At 36.1% G+C, this 26,283-nt stretch overlaps 1 protein-coding gene across 1 annotated transcript; it reads right to left on the reverse strand.

Moving 5' to 3' along the window:
* Positions 1-4,864: 4,864 nt before the first annotated feature.
* Ube4B (Ubiquitination factor E4B) lies at positions 4,865-25,285 on the reverse strand. Its single transcript, XM_085952144.1, is given in 17 exon segments — positions 4,865-5,180; positions 7,025-7,225; positions 7,335-7,455; positions 8,170-8,283; positions 9,541-9,679; positions 10,942-11,235; positions 12,519-12,806; positions 13,765-13,995; positions 14,923-15,054; positions 16,051-16,171; positions 18,516-18,689; positions 19,598-19,967; positions 19,970-20,511; positions 20,514-20,669; positions 21,504-21,648; positions 24,264-24,953; positions 25,144-25,285. Coding segments are annotated over 17 exon segments (3,810 nt in total). The 5' UTR covers positions 25,168-25,285; the 3' UTR covers positions 4,865-5,112.
* Positions 25,286-26,283: the final 998 nt, after the last annotated feature.

A 26,283-nucleotide genomic window follows, 5' to 3' on the forward strand; every position in this document is an offset into this window, starting at 1 on the left:
AAGCAATTAATTTGAATTATGTATTTTCCTAAATATAAACGCAAGATACGCTCAAAATATATTGAAAATATCCGTTGATGTGAATCTGTTCCAAAAGAATTTATAATTTAACCCGTAAACTAGACATTTTAAAATACTTCTATATTTAAAACACAGACTTAGATACAATAGCAGATTTCAACTGACATAATTGGCTGAATAAATTGTCTTAGTCTATGAATAAACATAATGACAAATAAAAATCACGAGATAAATTATTTTTAACAATCAATATTTATATGTGATTGAATCCCATAGAATTATTTTTTTTAATTATCTTATAAATTATTTTGAATAAATGTGCACTTACGTAAAATGTAAGCGCTCCTTAAATAGCTTACCAATTTATATGGGCCGCCGCAGACGTGTTGAAATTATGAGAAACAAACTTCATATAAAAAAAGTTTTTGATTCACGCGAACGTAATCCATACAATATGTGAAGCGAAACGAGATGTCGCTTATTTATTTAAACCTTCGAGACTTGCCATAAATAGTGCTTATTGAAATAGTGGAAAAGATCGTAAAATTATTATGACAATTATACGATAGATGTCGTTGGGCATATTGAATATATTATTTAATATGTCAATATAAAATTAAAAAATATTTTTCTTAAGAAGGTAGGCTTTAAATAATCGCCTAGTATGGAGTCTTCGCTACTGATACACAGTTAGTTCTTCAAGGTTAGTCGACCCGTGCGGTCATTTGGGAGACTGGATACTGACTTATTTTTTGTGTGTGTATATTGAAATTTATTTTTGATTGGTGACTTTGAACCCATATATTTTACCAGTGAACTTTTTTAGTCAGTAAAACATGTCTAGTGAAAGTGAATATGAGAATATTAGCACCTACGGGAGTGATACCACAATAGATGAAAACGCTTCGTCTTCGCAAGAAGTCGATGTAAGCGATGTCGAAGAAGACATTCCTACAAATCCTCCGGAGTGGGTAGACATAAATCCGGAAAACGACATTTCGCAGGCGCCGTTTCAATTTACGGAAAAATCTGGCGTTCCCGAATTTATGAATAACTATAACGAGGAATTCGAATTCTTCAATTTTTTCTTTGATGAAAATCTTTTGAAGTTGATCGTGGAGCAAACTAACATATTTGCTGAGCAATTTATCAGTACAACACCACATTCATCCAGCAGCCTCATAAGTTTATGGCATCCGACTACAGAAAACGAAATGAGAATCTTTTTTGTCATAATTTTAGTCCAAAGCATAATAAAGAAACCAGAAGAAAAAATGTATTGGTCTAAAAATCTTACGCCATTTTTTGCTCGAACACTGTCATATAGGAGATTTATACTAATAAAAAAGTTTCTTCACTTTAGTAATAATTCCATATCTTCAAACAAAATTCCAGGAAGGTGACATACCGGAAAAAAATGTAGCAATTGGCGAGAGCCTTATGCTGTACAAGGGGCAACTAGGATGGATACAATACATACCCCTCAAAAGATCCAGATTTAGCATAAAAACATATATGCTGTGCGAATCGTCGTCTGGATACATAATTATCGTCTACAATAATCTACACTGGAAAAAATACTCTTTTTTGATCAGCAATATCGAAACCTCCGTTACATCCCAAGTAGTAATGAGCCTAATGAAACCATTGCTGAATAAGGGCTACTGTCTTACCACCAATGACATTAATATGGACGAAGCATCTAGAAAATAAAATGACACTCACTTTGTGTCGGGTCTGCCGGAATTCATATTTTAATATCGGTATCCTACGCTCAAATGAACATTCTGCTTGCAAGCGGTCTGGCGACACCGCTGGGTCTGCCCATACAAAATTTCTGACTGTCAGGTTTCGACTCCACCGTTATTATTATGTTACAAAATGCCAATGTGCCTAGTTAAAAATTGTAAAAAAATCTACTAAATACTCCAAGAAAGATGGGATATCACTTTGCATGTGTTAGTATTATTTATTATTTATAAAATGCCATTTTAAGATATTGATGAATGTTTATTCAATGCAATTGAATGACAGGAACCATTGGACAGTCAGTCGCCTGTGATTCGCTGAGCTCGCTTGCGTCTAATCTCCGAGAAGTCGTAAGTAACCGAGAATCTGTTTCTAACGCAATGAGTCATGACACTAATACGCCATTACAATAAAGGTTATATTACTATAAATTCTCGAAGCTTGTATCGCATAATGGAAACGGATACGTCAATGGTCACGTGACATCTACCTATACATCTGTGAATGACTTTCATGGACAATTTCTCGTGCGCGCCGGGTATGAAGTGAGTCGTCCATTTAATATGTCATTGCTTACCACGGACAATTTTTATACATCGCCGGAATTAGCCGAGATACTCACTTCAAATAAAACCGACACATACGGGACTCTAAGATTTAGGCGTAAAGGTGTACCAAAAAATATTTCATTTCCTAAGAAGGTAACTAGAGGGTACACTAAAGCCTACAGAAAAGGAAAGTTGATGGTGATGAGATGGAGGTACAAAAAAGATGTATTTTTCCTTTCCACTGTCCATAGTTGTACCATGATAGATGTAGGCCAGGGTAAACAACGTCCTACTGTGGCAAATGATTACAATTTTACTATGGGAGGTGTTGACCGCGTTGATCAACATTTGGCAATCCGCCCTGTTACGCGGAAACAGGGTAAGAAATATTACAAAAAAATGTTCTTCCATTTGCTCGAACAAGCTTTGTGGAACGCATTTGTTTTATATAAAAAGAAAGGGAGAAATGGAAGTAATTCATAATTTAGGGAGAAAGTAATTCTTCAATACTTGGAAAAATATCACTCGCCAGAATTTTCAGCGAAAGGAGGAAGAGCATCCACAACTCCAAACCCATTACGTCTTACTGAGAAACATTTATTGATATGATTCCGCCAACGCAAAGTAAAGCAAATGCAACGAAACGCTGTGTTGTTTGCTGTTCCAAAATAGATGATGAAGGGAAAAAAGTGAGGAGAGAAACGAGATATTATTGCCGCGACTATAATTTGGGCCTGTGTATCCCGTGCTTCAAGATATATCACACTAAGAAATTTTTTTTAAATATTCTTTTCTATATCATCATCAGCCGGGGTCAATCCACTGCTGGATGAAGGCCTCCCCAAGCTTCTTTCAACTCTCTCGATCCTGTGTCGTTCGCTGCCACGTATTTCCGCCGAACTTTACCAGTTCGTCAATCCCGCGGCTTTTAGGGCGACCCTGTGGCCGTTTCGTGACCCTTGGGTACCACTGGATGACGGCATTTGTCCAGCGGCCGTCCTTTCGGCGAGCAATGTGCCCCGCCCATCTCCATTTCAGCTGTTTGGCAACGTCTATTACATCGTGTACTCTTGTCTGCTTCCTAACCCAGGTGATGTTCTTTTCTATATATATATTTCTATAAACCCTTATACGTATAATTTTTACATAAATAATATATTATTTTCAAAATATTTTTATTACTACACCACTAGTTTGCAACCCCTGATGTAACACACTAAGGAAAAATAAAATATATGCTTGATATATTTCTGTAAACCCTTATATGTATAATTTTTACATAAATAAAATATTATTTTCAAAATATTTTTATTACTACACCACTAGTTTGCAACCCCTGATATAATGAATCTAATCTAATCTATTGTAAATGCATCTATTTTGACAAAATATTGTTAGATATGGATGAGGACTAATATTGTTTTCGTAATACAAAGGGAAAAAAAGGTGACTTTTTTTTACCCATTTCTTGGAAAATAACAAAGAAGTAGGGCGTATCATTTCCCTCCATTTTGGTAAGTGAATAGCAAACTGTCACTTTTATTTGGTTGTCTGGTTTTTCGTCTGGGTTCGGGATGTGGAAGTGAACAATAACACACCAGAATTGTTTTGGAAACGGCAAGGTATATTTACGTTAATATTATATAATAGTTACATTTTTAATAATTTAATTTTACGGAGCACGAAATTGGCGTGTTCGCGATTTATCTGTTTGTAGCGTTCTCCGCGCCATTCTGTGTTTGCGCTTTTCAACGAGAGCCGTTGACGAAAAAAAAGCGACGTTGCAACATCTCCAACTGTCAACAAAATTTACGGCTCGGCTCTTTTATTATTATTTATTTTCGTAATCAGCGCTTTATTATTTGTTGGCTTTGATACCGATTCGGGCGTCTCCAGATACACAGAGACATCCCCAAATGGGGTCCATACGGGGGTGCCACAGGCGGTTAAAAGAATCTTTAAAAGGTATATTTTTCAAATTAAATTCTAGTTTACTGATACATACATACATCAGTGGCGCGTTACTGCAAAATTTCATGACGCTTTTTTCAACAATAAAGAAAAACTTTTCGCGACCCATAGTTTGGGAAATGCTGGGCCTAGAGGCCACTTGATGGATGAAATAGATAAGTTAACATAAATATACTTTGAAACTATATTTCTCGAAAATAAAACATTTAAAAAATGTAAAAACAATGTAACTATACTTACCTATAAAACTCCATTGATTCCATTAGAAATATTCATTATAATTATAGTAGTTACGTAATTTGTTTTTATATTTGATTACAAATAATAATGAAAATGTTTTTTTTATCTACTTCCAACATTTACTGCAACATTTAAAAAAATAATGGTGCAAAACAAGCAGTTTTCACAAAACAAAGATGGCAGTTATACATAGTGGAAAACAAAGGTGGAAGTTGTCATACTGTCACCAATGTTTCCAGAGCCGTCATATTATTGTGATCAATCTTTTGAAATGATGAGTATTTATAATAGTATGTCATGAGTCATGACAAAACAGGGATAAATAAAAAAAATGGCATGGTTGATTTTTTTGTATATTTATTGCTTCACAATACACATCAAACATTTTTTTCCAAAAATAATAAAATGCATACATTATGGGCCCTATATAATTAATATAATATATGTATGTATCTTAATTTTTCATTAATCGTTGTTATATATTTTAATGATAGCCTCTTCTTATAAAGCTACTAGTACTGTAAAAATGTTTTCCGCCGCTTCCTTTTGTGAAAAAATTAATTTCGTACAATACAAAACAGTCTTAGGATTGAGAGGTCGAGGCTTTCTTTTGTTTCTTCCAACTTGCGATTCGTTCTTTTAATTCGGTCGCTGTGAACAAACACAAAATCAAAATAAATTACATAGGAAAACAAACACAGGGTTCGAGTTTCAAAGGTCTAATGTATATAATGTCGTCATAGTAAAACCAAGTATTTACAATCTCTATTTGTCGATGATTATAACATGTCACTGTAAATTATTTTTGAAGTTATACTTCTTTAGGCGCGTTTGGAAAATCAGATCAGTGTATTTTTGGTGTGTGACATGTAACACATAATTAATTTTTTCACACAAAAAAACACACTCGATTGGATTCGAACCAACGATTGTTCGGTTATCAGCCGAACGCACAACCATTACGCCACAGAATGATACTGCAATCGTGACGATTATACAGTATAATATTATAGTTTAGAATTGTTTTGTTGGTAGGCAGCGAATTTATTATTGTCAGCCATTTGCAATTCCTTACGTAAACAAACTATTGAATGTCATAGTGGCAGTTGTTATTTTAAAAATAAAAACAACGATAAATAATTATATAATTTAGTAATATAAGTTTAATATAGTAAGTGTATAGAAATAAACCAACGGCATTCCAATAAGCGGTCCTTTTTCTTGAGTGTGTAATTTAACAAGATAATTAAGAGCTAGTCGAAGAATCTAGTTTATCACAAGTTTTGTTACGCCAAAGAAGTATGACTTCTAACGCGCGTACATAAGTACACACCAATTGTTTAATTGGACATGCAATGGTGGTACAGGTAAAACTGCACCAATATAAATTTAATAATCATAAATTGACAGTTAATAATATAAACATTAAGGCCATGCATTAGTTGAGGCACGGTCTAAAAAGATCGTCGCTAGGTGATGCGCGGATTGCGGGTGGCGGGTGAAAATGACGCCTGTCAAACGAAATATTAATTGTTATATAAATCCAACATACGTCCATTTTATGTTCTGTTTATTGTTCTATTAGTAACAATAATAATATATTCATTGACATGTTTTCTTTTTAAAGTAAATGGGTAACGTTTTTAGTCATCTTTACACGATTTTAGAATTAATTGACCCGTCGCCATCACGCAGCAAAGTGACGTGTTCCCGGGTCAACATTCTCTCAGTGAATGGCAGCGAGTCCAAAATTTCGTCGCGCGTACAGTTGAAAATTATTTGGCGTTTCACTGATGCGTCACCTTAAATTATTTAATGTTTATGTTATAATGTTTATATTACTTAGTGGTTGATTGAATAAAAGCATGTACCACAGATGCAAGTATCCCTAGTATTTCGACAATATTTCTTGAACTGTATGTATTGCTAAACTATCGTCACCTTACTTTGAAAAAGTTCTAATTGCACTTGACCATGTTTTGAGCTATGAGCGTTTGAAATGGTCATATTTTTAATATAAAAAAGACATGTAGATAGAACTCCGGCATACTGCTAATTCCCATATTTGACAATAGATGACTCTGAAATGAACGTATATGATAGAATATGGCTAATGGAACCTTTTCACATCAAAAAGTCATTTTAGGCCAAAATGTCAGTTAGAACCTTTTTTCAAAGTAAGGTAACGCTATGTCAATTGACACATGCATACAATAGATGTCTATCTGGTTTCGATTCTATAAATAATATAATAAATACATATTTATTACTGCTAGGCTTTCGTGAAAACAATTTCACTTTGTCTGACATAAATAAAAACTATATTTATTCGATTTCTGTTTATATTACATTATTATACATCAGCTGCCATTTGCGTTTCAATTTCACTGGCAGGGGTGCCATTTGTTTCTCATCATGCACTATAACACCGACTTGCTGGGAGACATTTTATATTGGCGGCGATTCTTCAATTCCCTACTGGGAATATGTTTTACCTGGCATTAGTTGATCCTCGCGAAGTGGTTGTCTGCTAAATGGGTCAGTACTGCTATTGAGAAGATGTCTTAAGATGACCGGTCGGTCCATGACTTTGCCGGAAGGGAGAAGAACAGGTTCACACATCAAGGTGTCCATCAAAGGATCTCGGAATTCTTCGGGAGCGTCCGCAAAGTCGTCACTGCTTTGTTGATTGCTCACTGTAAGTTCAACAAAGCACCATCAACAAAAGTTCAAAAAAAATTTGGACACAAAAGTCAATAGCCAGGTTTAGTCTTTGCATACTACTATATGGCAGAGTGTACTGACCTGCAACTTCGTGTGCCTTGTCTGCTAATGTTCTAAATTGTTCTATTTCAAGTGAAGTTTTGATTCCGCATCTTTCCATTCTGAGGGCTACCTCTTCAAATAATTCTTTACGGAATGAACGCTGAAATAAAATATATATATCATTACATACATGCAAGAAGCATTAATTTTCTGTATCAATGTTCTTAAAAATAGTATATATATTGGTACTGTTCGGGAATACAGCGGAAAACAGATTTTGAAAATACGGATACACTGGATTATTTGTTAGTTTGGGTTAGGTTTGGTTAGGTTAACCTAACAAATAATCCAGTTAATCGGCTATTTTCAAAATGTGTTTTCCGCTGTATTCCTGATAACCGAACAGTACCCATATATTAAATAATTAATTAATTTAATTGTCTGAAATAATAATTATTAATAACACCTCATTTTTATTATGGTGGTGCTGTTGTGACACAAAATAGATTGTAAACTTTGTTTTATAAAATGGTAGTCAATTTTTTAAAGCCTTATCTATGGTCTGCAGGTTGGGTTCTGTTCAAAATATTATCTATGGATGTAATATCGGAAGTAATTATAACGTACGCACATGTAATGCAAACTGTTAAAATTAATTGAAATCAGCATGAATAATGAATAATAATTAAAAATACTAATACAACATTAGAGTCAGCACTCATTACTCACTCCAACATCGAATTTACTGAGATGGTGATCGTTCAAAATATTCTGCAAAATGACGAAACAATAGACAAAATTTGTCGCCGTGACAGCTTGACAGTACGCGATGTGCATCTCAATAAATAGTCACAGCTTTAATCGCAATACTCACTTCGTCTGCTGCTAATGCTGAAGCAAACTCTGGGCAATCAAGATGCAAATAAATATCAACGAGCTGACTTAATAACCTTCGGGGATCCCAGCCATACTTCTCTGGACGTTTTACCTGCAAGAAAATAATACAAAATTCATTAAAAAAAGTTTGATTTGCCATATTGAGTTTTGCCTATAACAAGAAGTCTTTTGAAAATATAGTATTAAGGCCATAGATAAAAATAAATAATAGAGTGGAAGTGTGGCGTGTTTATATGAGTACAAGGAAATGAAGCTGTTTTGAAAATAGTCAGTTTCAATCGTCTGAATACCTTTACGGCGACAACCACTGTTAAGTGAAACAGTAATAATTTGTTAATCATTTCATTTTGTTAATCAATCCAAGTTTAAAATATATTGTAGAAATGGCATACTCACGCATTTAAATTTACAATAGTAATTAGTTAAAAATCGCTACATTTTAGGAGACTCAAAAGAAAATTAAAGGTTTGGACAACTTTACATGGAAACTACTACATAATTCAACAGCGTCAATTTGAGTCATTCCTTTCCTCATTTATGCAATATGATTACAGTAAAACCTCATTAATACGAATTCCATGGGACCGAAAATCGAAAAAAAATTCGAATTAGGAAATATGAAATGTATGGGGAGAAAATATAAAAAATTAAAATTTTATTTTTTTTTATTTTCATTAATTTTGTTTCCGATCATGATGTCTGACCAAATTGGGTCATAAAATGTCAGGATTATTTTTATTACCTTCTTAAAATAAGTAATTTTTGATTTTTTAAGAAAAGTCTGTCACAATTTTCAATGACTGGCTCATGAAATAGTGTACTTTATTACGATTTATTGAATATTTTTGTATGCAAGGGACTCTTGAAATCATTTCGAATTACGAAATTCGAATTAAAGGTATGGTTTTATATGAAAATAATGTTCAAGGGACTTTTTTTTCGGGAAAATTTCAAATTACGGCGAATTTCAAATTACAGTGTTCTTACTAACGAGGTTTTACTGTAATTTGGTATATTTAAGTAACATTTCAGACTTACTACCATATTTCTTTCGCACACCCTCTCTAAATTAAGACACTTCATGACATTTCTGTTGACTAAATACTTGACTACATATCAAACACGTTTTGTTTGAAACAGAAACATGTATTTTTTTTACCCAACTGTGGGGTTTGAACCCACGGCCCGTGGATCCAAGCCAAGAGTGCTAACCATTGACACAAATAGATTGAAGATATTTTTTTTAAATAAAGGTAAGAGGAAATAGATTTCTCTGATAGAATATGCATTACATTACTTTGTTGCCGTGTTATTATTATTTGAATATGAAAATATTAAATTGTTGTACCTTTAGGTTTTTGCATTTTGGACCGCATATTTGTTGGAGATTAAAATTCAGCATGGTGGTCAAGCGTACAACTAATTCGGGGCGAAGGAATGGTTCTTTAATATCGACAGTTAGGTAGTCAAACATATCTACGGTTTCTCTGAAAATTAAAAACACAAAATATACATTGTAAATAACATTAACCATTTTCTTACTGTGCTAATAAATTCTGTTCTATCCTGTGGTTGTTGCATTGCGTTACCGTACTATTTTCACGTTATTACAGGAATTTAAAATAGGAATACAGGTTTTGCAAAATATCGAGATAATTATGAATTAGATGAAAGGTATATTAACTGAAATACGATATATTGAAGATCATATTGTGTAATGTGACTAGACATCAGTAGCGAAGGGTGGAGGTAGGCTGTTAAGATTTGCCATAAATAGTGCACATTAAACTTTTTTAGTCATACATATTTGTTTTTATTGAACTAAGACTACAATTTACCCTGCCTAACCAAATCATAATAGTTTTGGTTTATTTTGGGCGATATGACAAAATTGTGCACATTTTTTCATTTATACGTATTTGTTTTCTAGACTACTTGTTTGTATTTGTTTACTAGAATAGATAAAAAAAATTATTCTATCTATAAAATATCCAAAGTTATGTAAAACCAACCAACACCATCTGTAAAATGTAGTCTCATTTCAATGAAAATAAATACATATGAGTGACAAAGTTTAATGTGCACCATTTATGGCGGATCTTAATTTATACATTGGACGCTAAAGAACGATTACGTAATGATTAAGGTGGCCATTCAATATAATTAGCATGCTATTTAAATGTGGTAATTAAAATGAAAATGTAATTATCTAGTCAGCAGTCAATGTAAAATATAAGAAAATATATTGTTCATTCGATTACAATAACTCTTCCCCAATATTGATAGGAACGAAAATTAAATACAATTACATACTATAAAAATAGACCAATGAAAACTATTATCTAATTAATTCTGGTTATATCTTTGAAACCAGATCAAAAACTATGAAGTTATAAATTGTTGAGGTGAAAACGGATATCCGGAATCACCAGGCAGTGGCGTCTTGCTTCTGAATACAATTTTTTATCCTCCACAATCCGGTTTTGTCCATGTCGCCATGTCGGTTTTGGTCACCTTCTGAAGAGGTTTCTAAATACATTTTTTAAAGAAAAATGGTTGATGGCACTTTGTTCCATCAACCAGGTTCGCGCTCATGATCCAAAACATACATTTTAATTTTCCAGACACATTATTCACACCGCGAGCTGTGGCATTAAAAGTCGACACCACCATTTGTTCATCGTGGACGCGTCCTGTATATAAAATCAATTGACAAAATAATATGCATTCATTAGTAAAAATAAGTCACCTGGCGAGAGTCAAGTAAGAGCGGCACTGCCTCTCGTCCTGCACGAGCGCCCTGGTGCGGGACTGCTGCAGGTCATTAGCGAGGCGGCCCCACGCTTCCGTGTCGGCAATGGCCTCCTGTGTCTCATGGATCCTTTTGAGGTACTGCAGACACTCGTCCAGCAAGAAAGTGGTGTCGTTCATCAGCATGTTGATGAACCGGACGAACTGTTCGCCAGAGCGGGACTCACGAACTATCGCCTGTTTGTGGATCGGGCTCGCCCACATGCCTTTCAGAATTATGCTTATGTGGTATCTGGAAATTGATATACAATACATGTTTGGACTCTGCCATTTTGAAATATTATAAGTGTCAATTATATTATATTATTTATTTTATAGCTGCATAGATATCACAGTTTAATAATATATGTATTAGGTATGCGATTTTTGAGATTGTTCATCTAGGCCGTATTAAGCAATTATTATTGGAATAATCTTATTTGTTTTATTTCTCACTGTATAAATAAATACCTACAGAAAAAATTGAATGTTGCATTCGGAAAATAGAATAAAGTGTAAATCAACGATAATCAAGTTAGATAAGTACATAAATGGTGCAAATGATTACAAATTAGAAAGAATTAAGTACCTTATATTTAATTTTCGTGGGTTTAAATAAAATATTTTTAGAAACACTACATAATCTAAATAATTTTCACCGTCACGAATATTTGAAAACATAAATGGAAAATATACATATTGCGGCGAATTTCGAAATGGTACTGAAAAATAATTAATGGTAAGCCGAAAAAATTATGGAACCATAAAACAATAAAAAATATACAATTCAAATATTTGCGCCTGTCCACTACTCAGGTTAACTGATTTTTCCATATTTGTGGTCAAAATCGTAGTATTTGTTGGAAAAACATAATCATTACCTATTTTATATTTCACTTTTGTAACTTTTGAAAGTATTTCTCCATGCTCACGAAAAGTTGTAATTACAATTTTTAATGATCAGTTGCATGTTTCATTATATAATAAACGATCACATATTACTTTGAGGCATTTGTACATGTTATCTAAAAATAGAACGGAAAAAAACGGAATATAAAACAAATAAGTTCACACAATACCCTAAATTCGGCCCCGGGCAGTGCTTATATTGCTAAGCAATAAATAATCTTACCATGTGTCAAACAAAGCTGGACTTCTGAAATGTAACAGATTTTTTCCAATAATAAATATGATTTTTTTGATTTATGGAATGTTGCATTGTTGTCTGGGTCAAAAACCATTATATGAAAATAATGTTCAGGGCACTTTTTTTCCGTGATATTTTCGAATTATGACGAATTTCGATTTAACTGGGTTCTTACTAACGGGGTTTTACTGTATTATGCAATATTGCTATTGCTACACTCTGTGTGGGCTCTTTACAAAGAATATTTCAAATATTAGTGTACCTTGTCAGGTATGGAAAATACTGTTTTTTAAATTGCATCTTAAGAATTATATCAATATTGCCATGTGACATCCATGTATACTTTTTTTCTACCTATAAATATACTGTACTATTGCACGAAATTATACCTAATGGTGAATTTGTCGTAGAATTCTGTACTCTGTCCGGTGGTTTCGATTTCCGTGTAGAACTTCATGAGGGCACTGGGTAGGGCGCTCTGCGATACAGGGTGAGCCATCACTCGCGTGTAAATGTTTTCTGTGCGGAGGGAGATGGCCGGGTCGATCACAAACAGCACTTCGATTATCTTAGCCACCAGGTACGGGTTTTTGATTCGGTGGCCATTGCACACGGCCACCAACAGCCAAGTCAACAGTGAGTCTTCCATGTAGTCTAATACCACCTTTCTGATATATCTGAAACAAGTTGTCACATTTTGATATTATAACAATAACATATTGCGAAACAATTTAGGTGCTGATTACCGTGGCTTGCTAAAAACTTGTAGCTATATATTTTTATTATGCCTAGTTTATTTGTTAAAAAAAAAAATATATTTGTAGGCCCATTCTGCTAGTATTAATAGTGAATCCCTTTTGAGTGCCAATTCTTACATTACAATGATATCAGTTGTAAAAGTTTAGTAAATATTGTGCCGCTGCTGTTGGCATCTTGCATAATAGCGCCTGTACATTTGCATGCATTTACTGGCGGCAATAGTGCTTATTTTAAACTATTGTGACAATAACTGTTTACACGTAAAAGTACTGACTGTCTCTCCAATCTCATTCTTCAAGAGTAAGCGAGATGCGATGCTGTCATTTTATGGTGCTATTTTGTACTATTTGACAGGTAGTGAAAATCGGTCAATCTGAAAATTCATTCACAGTTCGGTGTTTTGCCGGCAGGTCCGCGCCACTATTGTTCTACTAGATCAAAATAATCCTGTCGCATGAAAATTCAGAAGCTTCCAAACTTTTTTGATTCATGCATGCAATCTTGCCAACTGCAGGATAATACATGTTTAACCATACATTTTCTTACTGTCAGCAGTAAATCCTTGCACGTGTAAACGGGGTATAAGTTTTTCTAATGCATTATTGAGCAGCCATGCCAGTGCAAGTTGCCTAAGGGCATCCAGCATTATAAGTGGCTCAGATACATCTGAGTTTCACGTTTGGTTATAATGTACGCTTGTCATACTGTTTGCAATGTTACACAGCTAATTTAATCTTAGTAACCTTTTACCAGATTCACTTTCAAACATATCCATCAATATAGAGAAGGTATTCATCAATGTGTTGACATAAACATAATATTATTGTTCCTACACATATTGTGACAATACAATATAATTGTTAAAAATTGACTCACTGCATCGCGAAAAGCAGGAATTCAGCAATATCCTCGACATACCATTCCGGCAGCGCACTAAACGGATCTGAATTATTATCAAATGTGACATTGCTGGAAGGTTCACCCCTCCGAAGTTTTCCATCAGGATCTAATAAGTCTAAAAGCATAATTCCCACTGAGCCGTAAAACTGAAGGGATCTTCGCATCAGACAGTCTTCCAATAGTCCTGTTCCTGCACATTGTTTAGATCTGAAAATTGAATAAGAAAATATAGTCAACTTCTTTTTAAATGCAAGTAACACAGCAAAGAGCAGGAAAGTCTCTCCCCGTTTATAAAGGACATGCAAAAAAATAGTATTCCACAATGTATTTGTATGTGCTGGCTGTCGAAAACCTTCTTGTAATTTTGACAATGCAACAGGTCAATCGGGGTGTAAGTCTGGTGGAGATGCCATCATGGATTTGGTCCGCACACACACATCCAGGTAGAAAACCGGTCTAGTTATCCCTAAGAACGTATCCTAATCCGGATATCCCCTGGTTAGTGATGGGCAAAACATTGAGTGTCGACAGCTTTAAATACCTGGAGGTGCACATCACGCGAGATGGCATTTTGCAAAAAGAACTCACTATCCGAATACGAATGGCTGGAGCAACATTCAGCTCTACGCGGAATGTCTGTGCCTTACGACTGTACTCGGTTAAAACCAAATGCTGCCTATTCAACACTTGCATTCTGACAGTGCTGCTTTACCCTCCGAAGGCTCTACTTACTACGTATACTTAGTTTTGAGAACAGATACTTGCGACAGATACTGGATGTGCGGTGGTATAACTTTGAGAGTAATGAGGAGTTAAGAGAGCGAACCATGCAGCTTCTGCTCACATTGAGAATGAAGAAGCATGTTGGAGCTGTCTATTGCTCATACTTCGAATGCAATACGGTAAACTGTTTGTAGAAGATAGTCAATAACTAGCACTACCATTGTAATTCGCAATTCCGTGCCATGGCATGAATATAGTCGGCTGGAAGATAGATGCGAGGACTTAAATTCGATGAAATATGACAAAAAAATAATTTTGGAAATCTCCAATTTAAAATTTTTGAATAAATACAATTTAGTGTATATATTTTTGTTTGGGAGATTAAAATTTAAATTGAAAGGTAAAACACACCTGGTAAGTTTTTTGAGCTGTTGCTCCCATCTCTTGATTAATTCTCGATTCCGTGAAGCCACCCCCATATTTTTCCATTGAGGTTCCATTGCTACCATTTCATCGATAAGCTTTTGAAGATCTCTCAGAGTTCTAAAAACAACAATATTTCTGTACTAGTAATACTTACATAATTAGAAAAACAACTTAATTATGGTTATAAAACAAAGTTTATTTTGTTAATTCTACTATACCCAAGTAATTTATGTTGGCAACTGTTTCAGGCTATAAACACATCTTCAGAACAGTCGATTATAACTAGAGACTGGATTATATGCAACATAAAGAGCTTGAAATATGCATGAAAAATGCTTAAAATATGCATGAAAAGTGTTAAAAAGTGTCAAACTATGCAACATTAAATAATAAAAAGATACTAATTTTTAGTATTTTTATTTCAAAATCAAATCGATGATAATTATTAATTAACAATTATTTAACATTCTGTTACTCTTGTAAACGTTAACAATCAGGTACTGTTCCAAATGTTCGGTAGTAAGATTGTGTCTTCGATCTCTCAAAATAATTTATAAGTGGAAAAGGACTGTTCCACATCCACTGAGGTAACTGGGCAGTATGTATTTGAATTTGGGTGCTATGTTAGCACTTATTGTTTCTGGCAAATGTTCACCCGTCCCATTAATAAAACTATCAATTTGACACAAAGGTTCAAAGCCTGGGTTATTGTTCAAAATGTTTTCAAAGTTTCCTCTAAGTTTAGGCGAGAATACCTCGAGCAATGCGGAGTTCATTCGGAAAATTTTATTCATTAACTGAATAGATTCAGTCAACGCCAAACCTTGAGTTTCAAGCTTTTTAATATTCGCAGGTATGCGGGAAAAATGAGTGCTAACCACAGCTATGTTTTTTTTATACTATAATCGTTAAATGCTTCCTTGAACTGACAAACTGCCATAGCTTCTGCACTATCAAAGTCATTTACTACACCTTTGATGGCCTCGAAATATAAAATATGGCGAAAATATGCATCATCGCTAGATTTTAGGTAAAATATGCAATAACCGGTGAGAATGGGCTAAATATGCAACTGCATATGATCCGGCCTCTTATTATAACTATATTAATTACCTGATACGTCGCTGGTAGGTTTGAATAGCGGGTAGTAACGCAATATGATGAGCGTGCAATGTCAAAAACCAACACTGCGTTTGAAATTTCGGCTCCTTCCAACTATGTGCAGGGTTTTTATCTGAAAACAAAGGACGAATAAGTTGATCACCATTTACTGAATCATTCTGAATCTATCAATAATAATTAATAATAGTATTGTCTTCAACTTTTGCAAGCCACATTGGCCTAATTAGTAGAGCAGCTATCGTCGTACAAATACGAAGGCGTGGGTCGCAGATTGAAACACAGGGACCAAATGGGTCGAGTTAATTAGTAATAATTTATTATGTTGTTATATCCTGAGTTTATTATGGTCATCAAATAAACTTACATGTGCTTCAAAAAAGACATTCATTTATTTATTGTGATATTTAAATAATGGTATGAAAAAACGTGTATTCCAGAAGTAAAAAAATATTCTTGTTTTTTTCCATTACCCAGATTATTGTCAAACAAGAACTACTTACCCACGTGTTAAAACTGTGAACTAACAATCCCCTCCAGTGTAGCTAACCCCACTTCCGTTTTCAAATGAGGAACGCCCCCAAATTTATCATTTCATTTTACGCTCCCGTGGCGTACAGATCAATCAATTTACGTAATTTGAAGCTTTTTTTAAATAATAAAAATGTCTAAAACGATCAGGAGTGGTGTTTGAATTATTATTAGTAAACTTTTGGTTTATTGCGAAGAAGAAAAAGAGTCGCATCTAAAAGGAGAGCTGATACATTATTTAAACACGCCTCTACCTCTAGCATGCGTTGCAGCCATGACAGGTACGTCACTGAGAAGTCTTCTATATGTGACCACAGTGACTTCCTGTTATAGCCGAATTTCTTGTTGTCGGATAGTAATCATTAGTCTGGATAATGAGGGCTTTACTGTTCAATCTGAATGATGTAAATGATAAATGGGTGAAACATAGTTACTAGACTTTCCCTCCATTCAATATATTATTCTATACTGCAGGTTCACCATTTCTGAGTTGCAATTCTAAAAATAGTGGTTTGGAGCATATTATGTCAACGTGTTCTTGCACTTTTTTAAGAATCTTCTTTTTCTCTTGAATCGGCTATGTTTTCTTTGCCGAGACATTATTTAAATGGGCGAAAACAAAAAACATGAACATGAAATCTGGCCATGGGCACTGCAGACGAGACGTCTATAAATAGAATGCACACATGCGTCTGGAATTCATTTCAATGCATAACATAATTGAAATGTTCCATGTTTTTTTTCAATGTATTCAATTTAAGGGGGGACATTGATGTTCAAACACGCGCGTCAATATCATTTTACTCCCTACTTCAATTACAGTTTGTCAATTTATGGCTACGGCCGTATGTTGTAGCTTAACCACTGGGGAATGACAAAAGAAATGGCGTATTTCAAAAAAACACTACCTTATTCTTAGGTCAATAATTATTATAAAGCAATCATTATTCATAAGATGTTTATCACACTTGAATGGTCAAAGACATAGCTTATAATGAGTATCTTTAGAATTATCTTCAAATGTGTTAATCTTGCCGATTTTTGAATAATAAAATGCCTAATTCTTGACAAATTTGGGATCACAGAGATTATCAATATAATTTTTTATCGTGAATATTTTACAAAAATTATCTCGTGATAAATTATACTAAGGGTTTTATAAATGCGTTTAAAAATTAATAAATGTAAAAAATCTTAACACCACTGCACAGTTATGTACCGAAATATGACTATATTCTAAAACATTAGAGCGAGAGGTTTAAAAGAATATAATTTTATGTAACAAAAATACTTTATGCAGTCATCAAATGTTTAAAATAACTATAAAGGATAATAAGGCTTCAAAATTATATTAATAGATTATCTACAACGTTTAAGGAGTGTCCAGGATCATGGTTTGAAAATACAATAAAAACTCAATTTTTACCTACGACGAGCATGTGGGCGGGCCGGGCCGTTAATTGGATTTTTAATTGTATTGTCAATATTTTAAATGTAAATTGCCAGAAATATAAATGTAAAACTAGGAATCAAATGAACTAAAATGAAGCAAGACTACAGAAACTACACGCAAATAGCGGTAGAATCTGAAATCCGGACATGTAAAATCAAGATTCCACTGTATATCAATTTTACACAATATTATTAACAAAGAGGCAAGATGAGGCACTAGAATTTCACACAAACTGCCGCACCGTGTGTTTTGGCTGTAAAGATCCATATCAACAGTCTATTATTCAAATATAAAGACAATGATAACAAATTAATTTTCAAATTCATTATTATTTCAAATCGTTATTTAACATTCGACAGTGCCTAAGAAATTATTTTGACGAAATCTGAACCTATATATTAATTCATAGATATTTATTATTTAGAAAGTAAAAACTTCCCGCAGGTAAAAGACTGATAAGAGAACATTTACTGACTGAGATTGTCGAGCCAATCGCTGGCCTCTTGGTTGGCGAACCACAGGCGGGTGTCATTGGCAACAGAGACCAAGCCGGCTGGATGGAAGGGATACAGAGGGTCCACCCTCTCCAGTTTAATTCGCACTGACAGCAGCTGAAGAACCGACAGCACGTTCAGCATGAAGCCGTCGCCTGGAAATTATTGTAATCGTCAAATCTTGTCATAAGAGTAATTCCCTCAGCGGTAATTCATGGTGAAATAATGTATTTACAGTAAGAATAAGAAGGTTATGTATGGGTGAACAAAATTCCAAAAATCAACAAACCGCTGTAAGTACAAGATTCTATTGTCGTTTCTTAATAAATTATTATTACATGTGCTTCGTCATTCTGAAAAAAAAATATTTATAAACAAGAAACAATTGAGGTGCTAAGGATTAAATGAATACGATTGACATATTAAAAATGTGTTAGAAGCAGTTTTCACACCCCCACATTCCTATTCATGTGTGAAACAGGATTCAAACTTCAAAGCAAATAGGCAGCCAAGTACGCTGAACCATCATTATTTAGAATATTTAGATGAATAATCACAAACAGATGTGTATGTTACACTAAAATTTAAAGATGGCAGCTACAAACAATAGTTTATAGCCTCCATCCCCATATTTAAATGTGTCAACTCCTAGAGAGAGGGATTCATACAAACTGTATTACATTTAAAAGCAATGATTTTAGTATACTATTTGAATAATTGGTAACTACAGAAATTTTTATGTCCTCTGTGTTGACCACTCTAAAGTTTTGTTTGATTACTTTGTTCATTGGTCTTAATAATCAATTTTTCCATATATAACAATTACAGTCCATCTTAATAGAATAACGTTTTCTTAACGTTAACATATTTTGCCTAGAACTGAAATTATAAATTTAATGTTATTTAATACGTTCTAATGCAGATTAGAAGAATATAAAAAAATTTAAAACATGTTGTCAAAGTGGCAAGTTTGATAGGTGGATTTCTCTATAGCATTGCAAAGACTTAAGGAGGTGGGCTGTTGATGAAAATGCTGTAATAATAATAGTAAAAGAGGCAAGACCTGCGAGCGCCCTTTCCTCGGACTGCAGTTGGGCACGCTTGTCGTTGTGCTTGAGGAGAGAGGCGAAATACTGCAGCAACTGATTGCGGGCGGGACTCAACAATAGGGCGTGGCAAGTGCGGTGCAAGACCACACGTGAGTTCTCCACGTCTTGCTGCAGCGCAAAGGCCAGTGATTTGTCGGCTGCGGGTCCTCGCCCGCCCCCGAAGATCTTGTCAGCCAGCTTGGGGTTCTCCTCGGCGAACAGGGACACGGAGAAGAAGGGTCCCAGGAAGCTGGTCTTGGCTGTCTCTCGGCCGGGCACCGAAGTGCACGGTTCGGGGCAGAAGTCGGGCAGGGCGGCCATGAGACGCGCCACGGGCCCGCACCGAAGTGGGCGGGACCACAGCGGATCTCCGTGAGCTCGCCGAGCGCCTCCAGCGGCCGCAGGTGCTCCCGCTCGGCTGCTGACGCTCGCCGCATAGCTTCTGACACGCCCCGCAATACGGGAACAAAGATGGCTGCTAGTGCCTCATCGTCAGGATACGCTGCCGCCGCTAGCTCAGGCAGGAGGCCCCGTGGGGCCGTGCCCGCCAGCACACAGGGGGTGAGAGGTGAGATGCGGGCCGGCGGTTCGCCCGTCAGAAGTCCACGCAGCAGCAGGGCCAGGTGTCGCACAAGCACGCGCGCGGAGCTCTGCGAGCAGATCGCGCAGGGAGGCAGTGAGCTCTTCTTGGGATGGCGTCTCTCCTCTAGCGCCACATTTGAGTAGCAGCGCAGCAAATAGGCAACGGCATTCACTACAGGAAGGCGGCGGCGGCGAGAGTGCGGCCGGGGCTGCATCAGGACGGGAGCATGTATCCGGTTCGGTGGCCTCCATATCTTGATCTTGGGGCGCCGGTACTGGCGGCTGGTTCCTGTGGAGTGGCGGCGGCTTCCGCCTCCTTGTCCGCGGGGCCCATTGTCTTGTAGGGATTCGCGCCCTCCAGGATCATGAGAAGCGCTTCCGTCAGCGCTATGGTCGCAATCTCTTCTGTGCCCATATTTGTATTCTCCGAGACAGCAGCGGCTGCATCAGGTAAAAAAACATAACCTGAAAGCGAAAAACAGATAGTCAATATCCGGTTCGATAAAATATGAAGAGGGTCAATGGATACATGGCCGCGATGACACCTCGCCACCCAAACGGGGAAAGGCTGTAGAATTCAGAACGTCGAGTTCCCGCTGTACTCCGTTAGAACCAAATGTTTGCACTCTTGACGATGTGGCTTAACCGTGGTGTCATGGCACCTCACTCAGAGAAATTGTGCACTGAGTTTCGAGAAAAGATGCTTGCGGCGGGTGCCAGGTAAAATGTGAGGTATTATGTCTGCCTGCTGGCAGGGAAAGGAAAGAGTATAGGTACACTATCTTATCACAATGAAGGTAAAAATGTGACGTTGGACCCGGAGTTCAGCTGCGTGGTACATGCCTCAAGAGTCGCAACTTGGCCTACAAGGCTGCTAAATACTTATCATCCACAGAATGTATATGGCGAAGCTATGGAGTGCTGGCACAACCTGGGAAGGTTTTTTGGAGGTGTCACCAAAACAGTAGAAACAGATTATAAAGTAAGCTGGATCCAATGTTAAAATGCTTATTGTCATTAGTTTATTAATAAATGTTAATAAGCAACGAACGCATTTGTAATATTTTATTACAAATTATTATTTTCAAAAGTATCACATAATTTATTTATTTACCCCATTGGCTGTACCGTCGATTTTGTAATCTACTCTGTTAAACCTAATATGAGACAACTAAGTATGGGTACCCTGAAATTTTACAAAACAATAAAAAAGTTTGAGAATCGCTGGATTACATGAAATAGACATTTCAAAGTATGTATATAATGTCATATATAAACTGAGAAAATTAATTATCACACCTTGGCAGTAATCAGCCCAGGAGACGTGCAGTACAGCGGCCGCTACGGCAAGCAGCTGTTCCTCAGACATGTCCGCTCCGCTCACCGTGCGACCCCTCACTCCTCGCTCCAGGCCTGCACCGCCTGACACGTCGCACTCCTCCACCTGAAATTGTACCATACAAATATGCCACTATTGACAAAGGAAACACCACAATAATACGCGTGATTCGCCAAAGAAATGAACAATGTTCTAGTCCAGGGTCGGCAACCTTTACAGACATAATGTGGTCCATATTCAAATATTAGTATTACAATAGTGTAATAAAGTATTTATGAGAAAATAGGGGGCTTATTAAATATTATTATTTCAATCCTTAAAAATACAGTAATATTTAATGAACATGATTTATAAAATTAAACTGAAACAAAAAAATTATATTGGATAAAAACAAAATGCATCGCGTTAATGTATCACTGATCACTATAATATTATACATATCTCTCTGCTTAACGTTTTTGTGGCTGTTTTCCCTTAACCAAGTGATCTATATCCACTTTAGAACCAATCAGAATTGAAGTATGCAGTTGGTTTTTCAGTCAGTCGAGGAGAAACTTTATTCTTTTAAAAACCAACGGCAGAAAATGCTTGTTCACAAATGAATGTGTTTCCACGTGTTGGGACTATCATCTTGTTTGCAACTTCATTCCTTCATCTGTAATTTTATGTTTTCTTGATATATCTTCTATAAAATAATTCAACATTATGGGCCACATGTTACGTTGGTATAATTAACCATTTATAGTACACGAAAAATGAAAATGCACGCTGTTTGCCCATTGTTATAGTCAATGCATTGGCATTTAAAATTGAAACAAATCCCCAGGAGATTATCTACAAATTTAAATCACCATTTCATTGGCATATAATTATTAGAAAATTCTGATGAGCCGATTTTTAATTTACAAATTACAATATAACTTGGTATTGTATGGTACAGCATTAAAACAGATAGTGAGAGGGGCACCAAAACGAGACAAGACTATATAATATGATGATGAGGCGTGATCTAAACAAAGACAGCGATAGCAATCATAGACTGTGAACACATTAAATCTGCATCCTGTGCACGGGAAGAAATCATATTTACGCATATTGATGGTTAAGCGGTCTATACCTAAACTCAGTGACGTCCTGTGGGGGTAGGCAGATTGTTCGTCGCTTGAGGTCGACAGTTACTCGAAGGGCGGCAAATCGAGGAGAATCATTTGGAATATATAGAAATAGCTACCTAAACATAGTAATAACGAAAATATCTTTCCTTAAAAAAATTCTGGTGGTTTTGTTGGGTTTGCGATATCTAGTTTACTTCCGTTGCCCTTCGACATCCTTGGTGACCAGAAACGACACGTGCAGTTTGCAAATAATGATATTTTGTTAGTAATGTATCCATACAACACATTTTTTAGATATTGGACTCATGAAAGGATGACAAAAATACTATATAAAAATGGGGCGGCATTTTATCTAGGGACGTCACTGCCTAACCTTATAATGTACAAACAATATATTGCAGTAGGTAACTATAATCGCATAATGATAAATAAAATAATGATAGTATGTAATGAAATACATGTCATTCTGAATAGTAGAGCAAACTGTTTGCAATTTGATAGACATTAGTAATTAGTGACCTTAATTTCGCATCACACTGGGAACATGAACAGCTGATGATGCCAAACAAATAAAAATAATACTTAATATGGTTTGTGTGCAATTAAAATAAAAACAAATCTATTCGAAGGATGTCAAAAATAAATGTTATTAATATAAGTGGTTATTAGGGATATCTGACAGATATTTTTTTCAGTGTTTTAACCAGTGGCGGTTCGTCCATATGCACTGCGGAACTGCAGCACCCCCAAACAAATTGAGAAAAATGTAATATTATAATATACATAAATTTATGTATATTATATGAAAATATCGATATTATTTAAGCGTGTATTAAGCTCGCCCGCACACCGATACATTCAATAATTATCATGCAATACTAATATCAGAAAGTGACCATCTTTATGATTTTATGCAGTACCGTCTTTAATGGAATATGCTCAAGTGGTCGAAGGGCAGGGAGCGGAGCTCGCAGTTGGAAGCTTTGGTCGGTACTGCCATTCCGACAGTATTTCGCCGTTTCTGCGTTCGCACGTGAGCACGCACACGACAGCAAGGAAAGAAATGTAGCTTTAATGATTTATTAACATTGTTAAAATTTATTTCTGCAAGCAATTTATGCAAAGTTCTTTATTTTAATTATTAATATAATTAATAATTTATATTTAATTTTGATGTTAATAGTAAAATATAATCCAAATAAACAATTTTTTTATTTTTAATTAACCGCAGCACCCCCAGATATATTATTCACGAGCCGCTACTGGTTTTAACTATGAATAATATGTTTTGTAGTGAAAAAAACCATATTCCACATTTAAAAATCACTTTTGTTTATTTTTTTCAACCCCGCATTATTACCAATTTCTCTCTCCTTCTTCCTTTCCTCAAGATATTTTCCCTATTATAATATATTGAAAAATGATGTTAATTATTAAAGTACATACCTAACGACTAATAATTGATGATTGAGTATGCCTATAAAAATGCCTAGGTACATTATATAGAATAAGTTTTATAAAAGTAGGTATCTATTATGTTTCCACCAAAATCTGACAACGAACACAGTTAAAGTAACTAAAAAATAATGATAAAGTTATACATACGTCCATGGTTTCAGTGCCGGATTCGCTATCTCTAAATGAGAATTTGTCCGAGGGTGGAGTCTCATCGATGTCCATGTTGACGGAGCTTTCCCTGAGTAAGCGCGAACAGCTCGGCGAACAGACCTCCCCATTGCACATGGGCGATGGCTGCGCAAATGTCTCTCCCACTTGCGCCTGCTCAGATGTTTCAGCGATGGCATTGTTCAAAACACTTTGGCCTATCTCACCCAGCAGACTGGCGTCATTGTCCAAGGTGGTGTTAACGTTTTCGTGAGGCACGGCCGCCAGTGACGCTTGACACAAGAGAACGGACTCGTCACTCATACCACTTATATTATTGTACCGTCTGTTTTGCGTTAGATTTGACATTTTTGTATCCGGAATGCCTCCCAGCAGGCTTGAACTGTTTGATTTTTTTAAAACGATTAAACCACTAGATTTCAAGTTGGTTTTTCTAGACACCGCGGTGGTATCCGCCTCCCCCGCGTCCGGGAGCTGGTTCCTATTCTGGTCCCCGAGCTCTTCCTCAGGCTCCTCCGGATGAGGCCCGTTGTCGTCCGGTGGCGCCGAATTGTCGATCGGCGCGGCCGGGAGGACTCTCGCGGGCGTCGACTCCCTGGACGCGGCGGCGGCCGACGGGGGGGCGTCGCTGCCGCCCCCCGTCAGGCGAGCCAATCTGCGTCTCCGAATCTGAAATAGAAGACTCCATAATCATCAACGCGTTCGCCCTTCGGATTCGTCCGAGAACGTGATGCGAAGACAGGTTTAAAAATTCGCAACACGCCTTTGTCATTTGCCAGACGCACAACATGACTGGCAAAGCTATCTCCCTATGACGCCAAGGTTAGTAATCATAACAAAATAAATGCGGCCACCTCACCTCTTCCTGACTGAGCTCGCTCATCTTCGCGGAGAATCGATCAGTTTAGATAAATGGTTATATTATACTTGCATGCGAGAAATTTTAAATTAACTATCAAACGCTTATTGACTGACTATTTTATTTGTCCACAATCGAATACGTCAGACCAGTCAGTCACCTCTCAACAGCTGAGTCTGAGAAAATTACGACAGTTAGACTAGTTTTTTAGTAAAATATTGATACGCAGTACATTGGAGAAATCAAAGTGTTGCACATTCTAAGCACATGTAAATAGTGTCGCCGCCTGGTGGTACAATTTACAACTACTGATGTGTTTTCTCTTTCATCGCATAATGACAAATACATTCTCTATCTCTATCTCTGCTATTGGGAATCTATTGACGTTCGAAATAAGAGCGGTTTTTTCAAAAATGAATTATTAGAAAATTATGACACACGTTTCCTGAAAATTGTCTTCACCGAACGGCTTAAAAACGGCTAACTATATTAAAAAATATCCTTTTTTTCCGTTTAATTGATGCCAGATTTCATTGTTCAGTGAAGCATATTATTACTAGGGCCGAATTTATCATAGGGCGAAAGCCCTTGATAGGGGCCTCGGAACCTGAAAACTAAATTGAAAAATTCATGAAAAAACATTCAATACCTGAGGTAGTAAAATCAGCCACCACGTCGCCAAGCCCGACAGAAATGGGTAGGCACTTTCATTCAATTATTATTGAAATTAACTGAAAACAAAAAACACCGGAAGAAATATATAGAATGCATAATTAATATATCCCGCATTCCCATGGTCAAACCAAACACATAAACTTTGTGGGCGAATCAAATATATTGAGGAGATCTCGTTTACATTTTATATTTTATTCTGTTACAACTTGATTAAGTTAACCCACTTCATAAGCAAATAGGTATAATTACAATATATAAGTTTAAATTCCGTTTGTTTCCAGTAACTATTAATTTTATAACTAGTTGTAGGAGGCCGCCTTTAAAATTTTCTGACGAATCGGTTGCGTCATTTGAGTCAAAGAAAATCGCCGCTGCGCGTACTGCACATTCCATGTTATGCAATATTATTAGTTAAAGCCGCGTATCCACTATGCTCGCGATCGTTTCTAGTGGTTACGTTCCCGT

This window comes from Rhyacophila brunnea, unplaced genomic scaffold (assembly GCF_057557595.1).
Source record: "Rhyacophila brunnea isolate RB1 unplaced genomic scaffold, BYU_Rbru_1.0 scaffold_3, whole genome shotgun sequence".
NCBI classification, from domain to species: Eukaryota; Metazoa; Arthropoda; class Insecta; order Trichoptera; family Rhyacophilidae; genus Rhyacophila; species Rhyacophila brunnea.